At 34.1% G+C, this 14721-nt stretch overlaps 1 protein-coding gene across 2 annotated transcripts in view; it reads left to right on the forward strand.

The window, feature by feature from the left end:
• The window catches only part of kcnh4b (potassium voltage-gated channel, subfamily H (eag-related), member 4b), a 57273-nt gene that overhangs the window by 20783 nt on the left and 21769 nt on the right, over positions 1 to 14721 (forward strand). For both annotated transcript variants that reach the window (XM_044102720.1, XM_044102721.1), the window contains one exon: positions 12849 to 13089. In XM_044102720.1, coding sequence (XP_043958655.1) covers positions 12849 to 13089 — 241 coding nt within the window. The remainder of the gene's footprint in view (positions 1 to 12848; positions 13090 to 14721) is intronic.

Here is a 14721-nt window from a genome sequence, read left to right on the forward strand (position 1 = left end):
TGAATAAAATAGATATAATAAATATAGAAAGACTAAAAACTAACTTAGTTGCTTGTATCCAGGATTTAGTTCTTTGGGTTGTGATTAAAAAGAGAATGGGTCCCAATATCAAACCTTGAGGTACCAGAAATGTCCGCTGGGTAAAAACCTCAGAATCTGATTTGTATGTTAAACGCCCAACAATCTGACACAAAATGTGAGTAAACTTCCAAGCATCATGCGTGCAGAACCACAATCGGCTTCAACAGTATTCCTACACTTGGGAAAACAATCACAACAGCCAGAGGATGAGTTATGCCCCGCATTTCCATGAAGAGAGAACATCTGATATTCAGATTTTTATTTTCAGATTTTATGCCAGCACTCTTACACCCTTTAAAATGTTTTTATGCGATGCAATCCAAAAAGTTATGTGTTCATAACCTGCTCTCAGCTGACTCTTACTCTCACTTTTGCTCTTCATTTCATTCTTTCCCACCGCATTTATTATATTGTAAAAGCTTCCACTGGGGTAGTAGTTATATTTTTCCAAGCTATTTAATGCAAATTACAACTTTATGAGCAACAGAAAGGTGACAGAGAAACAACAAACACCTCAGGTTGTGATTTAACCTACAGAAAATATAAATCACACCACAGTGGCAGAAAATACAGAATAACAAAGAAGTTGTCAAACTACCTATCATAAGATATTTTGCATGTCACTCACTGCTAATGGCATAAAATCAGGACATTTGAATAACAAATGTAGGAAAACAGTGGTTTTAAACTAAAATATATCAAACAATTGGGGAAAACTGGAACGCTTTTGTTATTTTCAACAGCTCCATCTTTTGCTTGTTTAAACTAAAAAAGTCACTTTAAAGTGAAAGAAAATAGCGGTTATGCCTCGTTTAGCTGTTTGCTGGTTATTTCTATATTATAGTAGGAAAATTTTATATTTATATATGGCTGTTGTTCAAAACGGGTTGCATAATTATTTGTAAATGTTAAAGCATCCTGTAGGGCTGAGAACATTTAATCAGATCTTTTTTTGTTGTTTTTCAGGTTATTCAGGCTATTTGTTATGGGGGGATTTTTCTGAGTGCACATTTTGAGTCTGAAAGCAGGATGATTTCACGTCTTTTGTTCTCAAAATTTTTTATAATTGTGCTAACATTTTCAGTTTGAAATCAAGCTTCGTGTCTTTCTTCTCAAAACTTGCAATGCTTGCACTCAAAACTTCTGCTCTCTTTCATATATTCACTCCTTTCTCAAACCTTTCTCCTCGTGCTCAAAACTTGTCTCTGTTGTTCGAAACAAAAAAAGTACCGTCGCCTGGCAACCTCTCGGCCAATAGAATGAAAGTGTTTCACAGGGTGCGTTTGTTTCCTCCTAGTGGGCGTGCCTGTGTGGCTACTATCGATAGTTATTTCCCCACAGTTTAACTCTCTATATTATCTGGTTTCCGTCTTCCTAACCAGTTCAACATAAACCTCTACCGGTATATTTTTTGTTCCTCTAGCTTGGTTTCTCTCTGCTCCATGTGTGAATATAATTGGATGTTGCTCTGGATTGATCTAGGCTCCTAACCCTGCAGCGTTTTTAGACTCATTAACGTTCCCTTTATTTCACCCCCTGCCTGCATGCTCTGTGTGTTTAGGTTTAAATCGCACTCCTCCTGGCAGGATATTGAGTTGTGTGTATCTGCTACTGAAGGTGATCTTGTTGGCAAAGGAAATATTTGTTTGATTTTTCCTCTTATCTGTCATGCTTATTTTCCCCTGCTAGTAGATTTTTCTTCCTCTGCTGAGCTAAACTTTCCATCAGTCAAACTAACCTAATAACTTTCTTGCCTCATCCCTCTGGATCTTTTCTTCCCCCGAATATTTACTGCAACTCATCTACCTATTTTTTCCCCTTTTCTCTTTTATCACAATCGAAACTGTGTTAAATATTTTTGATCATCTGCTAGGAACTCCAGTTGCCATTTGGTTTTCTTTCAGCTGAGTATTTACAACATTCCAAGAAAATATGGTTCACAATTTCTATACTCTGACAAATGTCACAACGTCCAGTGTAATTTTTCCCTAGAATATTCTTAATTTTGCTAATATGGATTTGTCTCTCTTATTCTCTACACAATGCAAATTGTGTTTTTGTAATGCAAAAAGAAAGAAAATTAGACTCTTTTTCTAAAATTTCACAAAGTGCAGAATAGCTGTGCAGAAAATGTGTTAGTCGTACTAGCAGCAAGCAGAGCATGCTAACACACATTGGGATACCAAATAACTAAATCAATTAATCGCATGATAAATTAAAACAAACTCAATAATTTCCATTGGCCTGATTTATCATTTATCTGTTTTTTTCTCTTTCTACCAAAAACTGAAGAATAAAAGTCTTCAGTTTGGTGCTTTGGTCTCAACTGGCCCTTTTTTGGAAGGACAATTTTGTTTACAAAACCTTCAGAATTCATTTTATTTGTTGTTTTATTTATTTATTTTGGATATTTAAATTGTCGTCCAGTTCCAGTATTAAATGTTCACTAGAATCTTTGAGAATGTCTTCTTTCATTATTATTTTGCAGTTACCGTTATATTACTTAAAAATGGTCTCAAAACAACGTTATTATCTTTTATCGCAATAAGTTCTGGAACAATTTATCGACCAGCAAGATTTGTTGCCGAGACAGGCCTACAAATAACTATTAAATCCACATCTATAAAGCCAGTTGAAAACTTCCACAAGACAAAACTGACAAACTAGGCATTTTTTTTCTTGGGGTGATTAGTTGACCCTCTTTCTATTAACGCCCTGGGCAACTGCCCATTGCACATACCTTTACCATTATCATAAAGTTGCGCAAACTAATTAATTACGAAAATAAATTTGCCAATTTCGAAAAAAACTTATGTTTCTCGAAGAAAAGTTTTTGCGCTAAGATGAGGTGGTTAGTGTTTTTAGCAAAACTGCAAAGGGAACTCTTTTTTTTTTTTTTTTTTTTTCTGCATCACACGAGTCGTGATGTTACAAGTGGAGGAAAAGACGAAGAAGACGACTTATTCACATGTGATTCTAACTGTGTTTTTTAATTAATGGAAACACTGTACTTGCAAAACTGTTATTTTTTTCCTTTTTCACATTAGTGAAATATTGACAACGTTTGTAATGGAAACGCAGTTGAAGTCCAGTTCTCCAAGGCCAGTCTTCTACAACTTTTTAAATTTGCCTTTGCTTTAGCACACCTGAATCACATAATTAGGTCATTAGCATCAATCTGCAGCACCTGACTGCACACTGAGGAGGTAATTCAGTGAATTTGATTCAGGTGTGCTGGACCGGGAACTCATCTAAGAGATGGAGAGTTTGACACCCCTGGTCTGCGTTGGACCAGAGAGTATTTTTATATCCTGGCAATGCTGAATCATTCCAATCCTTCCAAGACTATCTTATAAATAATATATATTTTTGCTGCATGAGTCTCAAAAGGCGAGGGAAAAAGCCTTTTAGGAATACTCATAGTCACGCTCACACATCCTTAAAAGGTGCTGAAGCCGTTAACAGATAAACAGAAAGAGAAGCTGAGGTGTAAAGCTAATTTACAAATAGAAATCTGTCCTGTTCTGGCACATAACCTTTACAAAAATATGTTCAGCACTTTTTCTTTCGATGAAACCTGCTTACCAAGGTGCTGACATGTGCTTTTTTTTTGTTTCTGTTTGAATGCTGTCAGCCTGTGAGTTATCAGCAGCTGTAACCGAGCCATTTCTCACTGACAGGGAACTCTGTGGGATTTCATGCTTTTCTGTTAACCAGGAGAAAAGGACTGACTTGTAGAAACATTCCCCTTGGAGTTGTCCTCATCAAAGATCGCATTTTTGTCCTCAGCAAATACCTTAGCATGCATGAAATGGAGCTGAATCGCAAAGCTTTAGGCAGCAGGTCGGATTTATAACTGTGACACACACAGATTATTGCGTGTCCCTGCAGTGAAAGACAGTGGAGCGTTTCACCTCTTCACTGCATTTCTTATTTTAGAAGAAAAGGAGAATGATGTGGAGGTTACTGAAATAGAATCAGTCAATTTTCTCCAAACCACCTCAGCAGCTTCTAGGTTAAGATTTCATCTCCCAGCTTCGCTTTTACTCAGCTCGAGTGTCCAGAAGTGGCCACATTCAACGTTGCTTGTCCAGATAGATTTTTATTTTTTGTTTCTCTCTCCACACTTTCAAGGCTGTCACTTTTTCTTCCTCCCATCTAAACTTGGTCAGCTCTATTCTCTGAAAAGTTCCCAGGCCTGCAGCATAAATTTAAAATGCTTGAGTCTTTTTTGTTACTTCCTCCTGACCTTTACATGTCTATATTGCAGAGGTGGATAGAGTTTCCAAAAATTGTACTGAGTAAAAGTAAAAAGTAGCAGTTTAAGAAATTACTCAAGTAGGAGTAAAAATGTATTTGGTAAAAAGTCTACTCAGGTATGGAATAACTGATCAAATGATAAATTATTTGATATATAAAAATTAATTAATCAGATGGACCAAAACATAAAGTTAAGTGTAAATTTAGGTATTTTAAGGATGTAAATGACAATAATTCTTACAAGTAACAAAAAATAAAATCAGGCAAAAATGTATTTTTTTCAAATCAGTTTCTTTCAATAAAAAACTTATAAAACTTAAAAACTGCAGGTGTGTGTCTTTATCTGGTGACTTTTTGGTTAAAACGTGTTTATTTTGTATTTACTGGGTAGAAAATCCAGAAATTTTACTCAAGAGAAGGAATACTTCATGATAAAATTACTCAAGTAATAGTAAAAAATCTACTCAAGTATTGAGTAACGGATCAAATTAGAAATAATTTAATATTTAAAAATTACATAATGAGACAGACCAAAATATAAAGTTAAATGGAATTTTGGTTAAAATGCAACTTCTCTGCAAATTTTGGATTTAATAAGGACATAAACAAGAAGATCGTACACAAACACAGATTTAAGAATTTTACTATAATTTATGGCGGGTGGGTATTGTTTTTTTTTATTAGTACACAAGATATTTGTCCACATGTCATTTTAAAGTTTGAAAATATTTATTCTGATGTCTTTTTTTTGCATCATACAAACCTTCCATTTTAACATGGATACATTTGAGATTCTTCTCTCCTTTTCCCAAAAATGATCCCCTTCCTACAAACTAAACTCTGCCATCTGACACTTGGCGGGATAAAGCTCAGCCGTGTATGAAATGATCAAGCCCTTTAATTGTAATACGTTTCCTCTTGACTGACCACAGTTCTTTTTTTGTCATTTTATTGCGTTTCAGCGCAGACTTTTAAGGGGCTTATTGTCGTCTGTATGGATGGCTGTCTCTCAGAGATTACTCCTGACATCACTGTTCGTTTTCACTTCAGTTGCTGCTTTACTCAACAATCGGCGGTCAGCGCACAGGAGAGGGTGTTGACATTTAAACTGTCGGTTTCTGCAAAATGTTGGCACTGCAGTGTCCATCTGATTATCATTAATAGTTGCAGCCCTCCCCCTTGTGACCATCTGGATGTTAAGTTATTCATTTATGCAGGTTGTCAAGGGTTCTGTCTGCATTTTGTATAATTAACAAATTAAGCTTAAAATTCAAGTGGCTAATAGTATTAGATATTTAGCTTCACCAAACAAACCTCTTCTGTTGTCCCCTTCAACAGAAACAGCTTTAGTTATGTGATTCTACACTTCACTTATAGGATTTTATTTTTAGTTAGACCATATTATATCTTCAGAAAGTCTTCAGAGAGAGCAGTGCTACAAGAATTTACAAACTATAGTTAGCTAACATGTTCAGTTTTTCTTTATAAGCTGAATTAGCATTTTGTTTATTAACCCTTTGCAAGTACGTCACTTAATCATTCGAGGCGCCATGACGGACGTCGGTAGTGAGAGACGGAAGTGTTGAAATTGTTTTCCCAAGTTGTTTTTGACAGTTTATTCATGGCTTCTACTTGTTCGAGTCACGCTAATTTGTCTGTGAACGTAACACACCTGGTTGGTGCTCAGACAGCGGTAGCTAGCTTAGAAACCGAGCCATACCTTCTTCTTCTTCTTCTTCTTCTTCTTCTTCTTCTTCTTTTCTATTATGGCGGGTCGCAATCAACTTTAAGGTGCATACCGCCACCTACTGTACACGAGTGTGTAGCAACAGTATTCTACATCAGTCATATTCTATTTTTTAATTTTGTGTTTTGAAGAAAAATAAATAACGCTTTTCTTATCATACAAATATCCATTATATTTCCATCATTTCCCAATATTCCTTTCAGACTCCATTCTTGATCTGTCTTTCCAACTATTCTTCTCAATTTCTCCCTTTCACGTTCATATGTTTTACAGTTCAGTAGTATATGTTCTACATTTTCTTTCTCTCCACATTTTTCGCATTTATCATTATTTTTCTTCCCTATTAAATATAAAGTATCATTTAAATATGTGTGCCCTACTCTCAATCTAGTCATTATTATTTCTTCCCTTCTATTTCTCTCCTTAACATTTCTACTAAATATTGACTTCTGTATTTTATATAATTTCCTTCCTTTCTTATCTTCATTCCATCTTTTTTGCCATATTTCCATTTCTTTATTCTTAATAATTGATTTCCTTCCCTTTGCCAATAGGTATTTTAATCGTTATTGCCTGATCTAAAGCCCTTTTGCTAATTTATCTGCCCTTTCATTGCCTTTTACACCTTGATGTGCTGGTACCCAACAGAACCAAACATCAATGCCACCTCTGTATAATCTAAATAAGCTATGTTGAATTTCTAGTACTAGATCTTTCCTATTGTTTCCTTCTCCTTGAATACTTTCTATGACTGCTTTGGAATCTGTGCAAATTACTACTCTGTCTGACGCACCTCCTCTACCCACTGCAAACTGATGATAACTGCCACCATTTCTGCCGTGAATACAGATAGTTGATCAGATAATCTTTTAGATATGTCAATTTTAAACTCAGATATATAAATTCCTATTCCACACATCCTTTTGAATTCTTAGAACCATCTGAATATATTTTAGCATAATTATAATATGAGTTTCTTAAGTATAATTTCGGTTTTACCCCTATTTCTTTTAAATTCCAATCGTTTTTCATTTTAAGGAGTTTTATGTCTACATTTACTGCCGGAAATATCCATGAAGGGCTAACGTTAATTGGATTAAATTGAGCTATTTCTTTATCTTCTAATTCATATATTTTAATCCATTTGTTTATGATCCATCCAAATCCATTACTATGGAACTTTGAGTATTCCCAACAATATTTTAATATTGTTGAATTTACATTTTCATCTTTTTTACTTTTTATTTTCATCCAGTATGTCAGAGCTAATTTTATTCTTCTTATTTCTAGTGGAATCTCTCCAGTCTCTACTAGAAGGGCATTAATAGGTGTCGTTTTCACTGCTCCTGTACATATACGTAAAGCCCTATTCTGTAAAGTATCTATTTTTTGTAATGTTGTTTTAGCTGCTACTCCATATATAAAACTACCGTAGTCTATTGTTGATCTCATGAGAGCCCTATATATGTTTAATAATGACTGTCTATCTGCACCCCAGTTATTTCCAGCCACAGCCTTTAGTAGATTTATCACTTTCTTACATTTAGTTTCCAGATTCTTTGTATGCGTTTTCCATGTATATGATTGATCCAACCATATTCCCAGATATTTAAATTCTGCTACCCTTTCCAATGGTTGTTCATATAATGTTATTGTACCTATGTCTATGTTTTTCTTATTTGTAAAAATCATATAACAAGATTTACTTGTTGATAATTTAAAACCCCATTCAAAGGACCATTTTTCTACTTTATTAATCGCTTTCTTAATTTTACCTATAACAAATCTTGTATTCTTTCCTCTCATCCATAAAACTCCATCATCAGCATATAATGCAGATTTTATACATTCTTCTGTTTCAGAAAAGATATCATTTATCATAATATTAAATAGTATTGGGCTAATTGCACTACCTTGTGGAATTCCATTTTCAATATTCAATTCTTTTGAGTAATCATTTCCAATCTTAACTTTTATTTTTCTATCCTTCAAAAAATTTGCTATCCAATTAAACATTTTCCTCCTATTCCCATCTGCTTCATTTTTATAAGTAGTCCTTCTCTCCATAATGAATCATAAGCTTTTTCTATGTCCAAAAATACTACAATCATAATTTCTTTCATTTTTAAAGCTTTCTCTATATCATTACTAATTCTAGTTATTGCGTCCATTGTTGATCTTCCTTTCCTAAATCCGCACTGATTTTCATTGATTAATTTCTTATGATCAAGAATAAATTCTAGTCTATTAATCACTATTTTCTCCATCCATTTACTTAAGTGTGAAGTTAATGCTATTGGTCTGTAATTATTTGGATTTGCAGGATCTTTCCCTGGTTTGTTAAACGGCAGGATTATTGCTCTCTTCCATCTATTTGGTATTAAACCTTCTTTCCATATTTTATTAAATAGTTTTAATATTAATTCTAATGTTACGTCACGATCTGTTTAAACATAGCATAGCATAGCTGATCTTCCCCAGGAGCTGAATATCCTGTCCCTTTCAATACTGCTTTAATTTCCTTCATGGTTATATTTATGTCTAATGTTGAATTATATGTTTGACTTTTTCCCAAAATATTTTTATGCTTGCTAATTTTTGATTCATCTGTTGTCTATGAATGTTTGTAAGATGTTCCCCACTATGTACTGCAAATGCTTCCCCCAACAAATCTGCCTTATCTTTATTTAACACTACTACTTCCTGATCTCTGACTAAGGCTGGTATTTTAATACCACTCCTTTTCCCAATCATTTTCCTAAACATTGACCATACATTTTGCAATTTAATTTCAGATCCTATTGAGGAAGTATATTCTCTCCACGTTTTCTTTTTGGCTTCCTTAATAATTTTACGAGCTACTGCTCTTTTCTTTTTATAATTAATAAGAGTTTCAAGTGTTAAATTTTTCTGCAGTATTTTAAATGCCCTGTTACGATCTTTAATCGCTCTAGTACATTCATCATTCCACCAAGGGACTACTTTTTTCTTCCCTTTTATTATTGTTTTTGGTATACTTGAATTTGCAGCATTTAAAATATGTTTTGTTATCTGGCTTGTACACTCTTCTATGTTACCTTTTAATGTAACCAAATGTCTGCTTTCCTCACACTTTACTTTAAATTTTTCCAATCAGCTTTATTAAAGCACCATCTTGTGATTATGACATCTTCTTGCCTCTTTATATTATCATTAATTATAGTACTTACTGGAAAATGATCACTCCCTATTGTAGATTCCTGTTGACGTTCCATTCACATGATCCTACAAGACAGTCAGATACTAATGTAATGTCTAGACATGAGGTTGTATTTTTATATACATTAACTCTGGTACCTTTTCCATTGTTAAGACAAACTAGTGACCTTTCATCCATTATTTCTTCTATTATGTTGCCATTTTGATCTGTCTTTTTGCTGCCCCAGAGACTATTATGAGCATTAAAATCACCGCACCATACTTCTCTTCTATGTAATTTCCCAGCCATTTCCTTAAGCTTTTTACAATCGAGATTTTTACATGGATTATAATAGTTTATAATTTTAATATTACCATATTTTCTTACATTAAATATTTCTATAATAATACATTCTAATTCATTATTCATTGGGATTTTCTTATAAGCTATTCCATCTTTAATTAAGGTAGCACATCCTCCTCCATTACAATCACTTCTATCCTGTCTTTCCATGTTATATCCAGGGATCTTAAAATCTAGATTTGGTTTTAACCATGTTTCTTGTATACATATAATATCAGGGATTATTTCTAATTCATAAATATACTTTTTAAATTCTTGTCCATTGGCTATTAAGCTTCGAGCATTCCATTGAAGTATATATAAAACCATTAAAAAGAACACTTGGATCCTAGTCCTGTGTATTTCCTGTAGTTTCAGTGGCACTTACATACCTTCTTCCTCCTGACGTGTTGATTAAATTACGGACACGTGATTTATTTATGTACGTATGTCATAAACGACGTTTCCCCTTAAACCGGAACAGCATTAAAAACATACAAAAGACGAGAAGCTAACCAGTTTTTCCATACATGCTAGGCTACATCACGGCGCAGCATTGTTTCCATGGTTACTGACTGTCAGACACGGATGAACGCTAGTTTTCTTACCTTTTAAAAAGTGTTCTCTGCTAATCCGCAGTTACACCAAGACCTGACAGTCATTGTGATTCCCTCCCGGCTGCTACCCATTGCCCAAAGTGCAAAAATGCTGTTTTTTAAAATTTTATTTCTTAACTCTTGTTAAAGTGTGAACCCTGTTGTATTAAAATACAACAGGGTTCATAAAAAAACACTGAATCCCAGTTTTGAATAATTGAAAAATATAATATTGAAGATGATTTTTTTCATCTTCTCATTTATCTTGAAAATGTTTCACAAACTACAGTAATCTCATTGTCATTCTCTTAGTGTTACTAGGACAATAGCCATTTAAATGAAATGGCAAATAACATTATTTTCAATATTTAAATAGTTGCTAAACTAATTTTTGGACCATGTATTTATTTCTGGTCAGGAAGAGAGCAGCTTTGAAAGTTGTTCAGTGGAAGCATCTCCTTTTTTGTTGGGTTATTTAGCAGCAGCACTTCTCTTGTTATATGAGGAAAGTCTAATTTTCTAAGGCTAGCTAAGATAAAATAAGCCACAGTTGCCTAATAATGCTACTGTAGCTACTGTGAAGCTATGTAAGTGTAGTGCAACTTGATTTATTTTAGAAATCTTTAAGTTAATCAATGCTGAACCCATCAGTGCTCCAAAATGTCTAGATGCAGCTACATCTTCATTAAATGCCAGAGCTCCCAGTAACCAATCTACCACCTCTTCGCTCGTCAAATAGCTGACAAGCAGAGAGAGAGGCATGCTCCAGTCTGAGAAAGCAATACTGTAAATGAGTCAAGTAATATCAACAGTGTTTACACTGAAATGAGAATGCTTGACAGGGAAAATATGGGTTTTATCCAGACTAGATGGATTCTTTGGGGTTATTTGTCCCCGAGGAAATTTAAATCCAGTTCTCTTCGTAAAAGAAGAAGCAGCTGTGATTATTAAAAGCTGCTTCACTGGAAAGCAGAGGATGAGTCGAACTTATACCTAATGAGAACTTTAAGCAAGATGACAATCTGTAATAAAATAATGAATAATAATCAGTTGATTATTATTCGCCTCTTCACTGTTTAAGATGATTTTTTTCATCTTCTCACTTATCTTGAAAATATTTCACAAACTACAGTAATATATATAATAAAAAAAAATTTTTTTTTTTCCATTTTAAGATTTGTATATATATATATATATATATAAATAATTAAATTATGTTTATTATTTAATTATTTATATATATATATATATATATACATATATATATATATATATATGTATATATATATATATATATATACAAATCTTAAAATGGAAAATGTAAGGTGCAACACAAACACAAAGTATTCATTCAGGTGTTTGCTTATAGTTTAATATAATTTTTTTAAAATAGCTACCAAAAACATCCAATGGTTTTCACTAAAATTCAGGCTTGGGTTAACAAACCCAGAAAAAGTAAAGCAAAATTGAACAAAATCCTGTTCTTGTTGTGGAAAATATTACGAGTTGTGTTTATCATTTATGTGGCAGGTAAAAATAAAAAAATTAATTGTTTTTGCAATTTAAATAATAAAGAAAAATGTTAAAATTTTGTGGCCGCTGGAGTAGTTCCAACTTGACTTTTATGGCCTAATTTGCAAAAAGTTTGGACACCCCTGGTATATGGCTTAAAACAGGAATTAATAATCTGGTTATTACTTTCACATGGAATTCCCACTATTGGATAAAAGGACTTAAATGAACACTAAATTAATTTATGCTTCAGCAAAAACAGAAAAACATATGCTTAACATCAGCTAATGCAATAACATTTAATATTACTGAAAAAAGAAACTTAAAATGCATGGACTTTCTTTCTGCCCTTTGCTGATTTTAATAACTGCAAGGTATTTGTTTCCTTTTCTGACTTTGTTTTTGTATTCTTACCTTTTGTGAGTCTGCATGCTTTGATTTGTCTGTCACTTTGCTGCTGGTACACTTTAATTTTCCCCAAAAAAACTAATTTCTATTCTATTATATTATATTCAATAATCTGCATGTGCTTTTTACTCGACTATACTCACATCCTACATGAAATCTGAAGGTCTAATTTGTTTTTACAGCTTTCTAAGGAAAAACATTAAAAAATTATTTCATTTTGGGGCTTAGAGTCTTTTTAGTTGAAGAAGGTTTATTGCAAAATTTTTTATTTGATTTTATTTATTTATTCCAAGCAATCAGTAGGGCAGAGAAAACATAAGCTTACGAAATCAAGAACAAAATAATTAGTTTACCACTACTGTTCTGTTTGACAAGAAGCAGAAAGGGTGAACACTTATTTAATCTTACCCCTTATCTCAATTTATTGAAACATGTTACTCACTGACTCAATTATCAAAAAAAAACTGTAATAAAAACCACGTAATATTCATGTCCCTGTTCAATATATTGAGCTAAAGAGCCAACAAATAAATTATATAACAGATGAAATCTAACAGGAGAAGATGAAATATAGTCCAGATTCCTTAAAAACAGAGAAATACCTTTTAGTTTTGCATGTACAGTCAGACACTGTTTTCCTACCAATCTTAAATTTTTCAGCCCTCTACCTTTACGTACTGCAGTACAATCAGTTTAAAAGTGGTGTACTCCTGCTGCCATACAGACGATGGTGGACAAACCTTCAGTACCAGAGTACAAGGTGGCGGCGGTGCAGAAGTCTCGCTTCATCCTGCTCCACTACAGCGTATCCAAGGCGCTGTGGGACTGGCTCATTCTGCTGGCTACCTTCTACGTGGCCGTCACCGTACCCTACAACGTTAGTTTCTCCCCACACGATGACTCCATCCCTGCTTCCCGCTCCACCATCGTCAGTGACATCTTAGTGGAAATGCTGTTCATTATTGGTAAGAGCTGGAAAACAAAGGTTAGAAAGTTGGAGAATTTAGGGATTTGTTTTGAGCTTCTAAATTCATAATTTTGTTGTATAATTTCTAAAAAGAAGAGGCTCTGAAAACTGTAAAGTCCCATATTTTTATCATGAAAAATTATTTTCCAATTCTCTAATTGTACCTTTAGTCTGTAAAATTTTATATGAATGTGATTTTTAGTTTTTGAGTATCACACAGGGTTCAAGCATTAAAATTTTGAAAGAACTGCTTCACCTAAGAAAAATGAAAGTTTTATAAGAGTCCAGACAAAAAACTTGCGGGATTAACTGAAGATTTCAATTGGATATATTTGTAGAACAGTGGGTAAATATTGTCAAAATATCAGATGAGAATAGACTCATACACTGCTTAAGCACTAAATACAAAAAAGTATTTTTGGTCTGGTTCCAAGGGCAAGTAGTACATTGGAATAAGATCAAACCAGCTTAAGATATAGGAGCTTGGTTTGAGTCAATACTTCCCTGATATCTAGGAATGATAGTATTTATAAGTAAAATAGGCAACATTCACACTGCAACCTGAAGCGACCCAATTCCGATTTTTTTGTCAAATCGGATTTTTTCTCTTTTTTTGCCGTGATTGTTCACACTTCCAAATGTATATGACTTGTAAGTGATATCGAGTGTGAACTGCAAACAACCTGAAAGTGTCCCGTATGTGCAGTAGAGGGCGCAATAACTTCACGCATAGAGTGATCAGTGATTTGCCAACCGCCATAAAAACGACGAAGAAGTGCTGTGTGTAAACATGGATGCTAACGGTGGACCATAGCTTACAATTTTAAAGTTGTTTTCCGACGGCAGCCAGAAAATTAACAACTTTTTTTTCCCCCACCCGGGGGTCTTTTGTGGGCTCTAGTGTCCCTTATATGACAGTAGGCTGACAGGAAAGGAGAGGGCGAAAGACATGCGGCAAATGTCGGTCGGGTCCGGGAATCGAACCCGCGACGGCCGCGTCGAGGACTCCAAATGTGGGTCGCGATATTCCCTACGCCACCACAGCACGCCCAGGAAATCAACTTAATCCTCATTGTAGTCCGCCAGAGTCCGCCTGTGTCCTTGCGCGTATCAGGACGCAGAATAGTGACGTTTGTCGAATATCAATGACGTTCAGGTTTGATGAATGCGACCTGACAGTTCACATTCAGGTCAGATTTGAAAAGATCTGATAAGTATCGGATATCCAAGTGGTCTGGGTTGCATTAAAAAAAGAAATCCGACCTGTGTTGTTCAGACTGTCATGAAAAGATCAGATACATTTCGCATTACGGCAAAAAATAAATAAATAAATAAAATCAAAATCACTTCAGGCTGCAGTGTGATCACAGCCATGATCTGCCGATGGAACCGGTACTTTTTCCATCAATATTAAGAAATTATTGACTTAAAACAAGCTCACATTTCTTGTTTAAAAGTTACTTGTAAGTTAATTTTGTCTTTTTTTCCCCCAAATGTCCAAATGTTCCAAATGTAAGTAAACTAATATATTTGCTTTAGAAACTCGACCAAAAATACCTTGTAAGATTTTGTGTTTTTGCAACGTAGAAGATTTGCTGCTTATTTTAAGAAAGTGCAAACTTTTCCTATA

This window comes from Gambusia affinis, linkage group LG20 (assembly GCF_019740435.1).
Source record: "Gambusia affinis linkage group LG20, SWU_Gaff_1.0, whole genome shotgun sequence".
In the NCBI taxonomy this organism is placed as follows: domain Eukaryota; kingdom Metazoa; phylum Chordata; class Actinopteri; order Cyprinodontiformes; family Poeciliidae; genus Gambusia; species Gambusia affinis.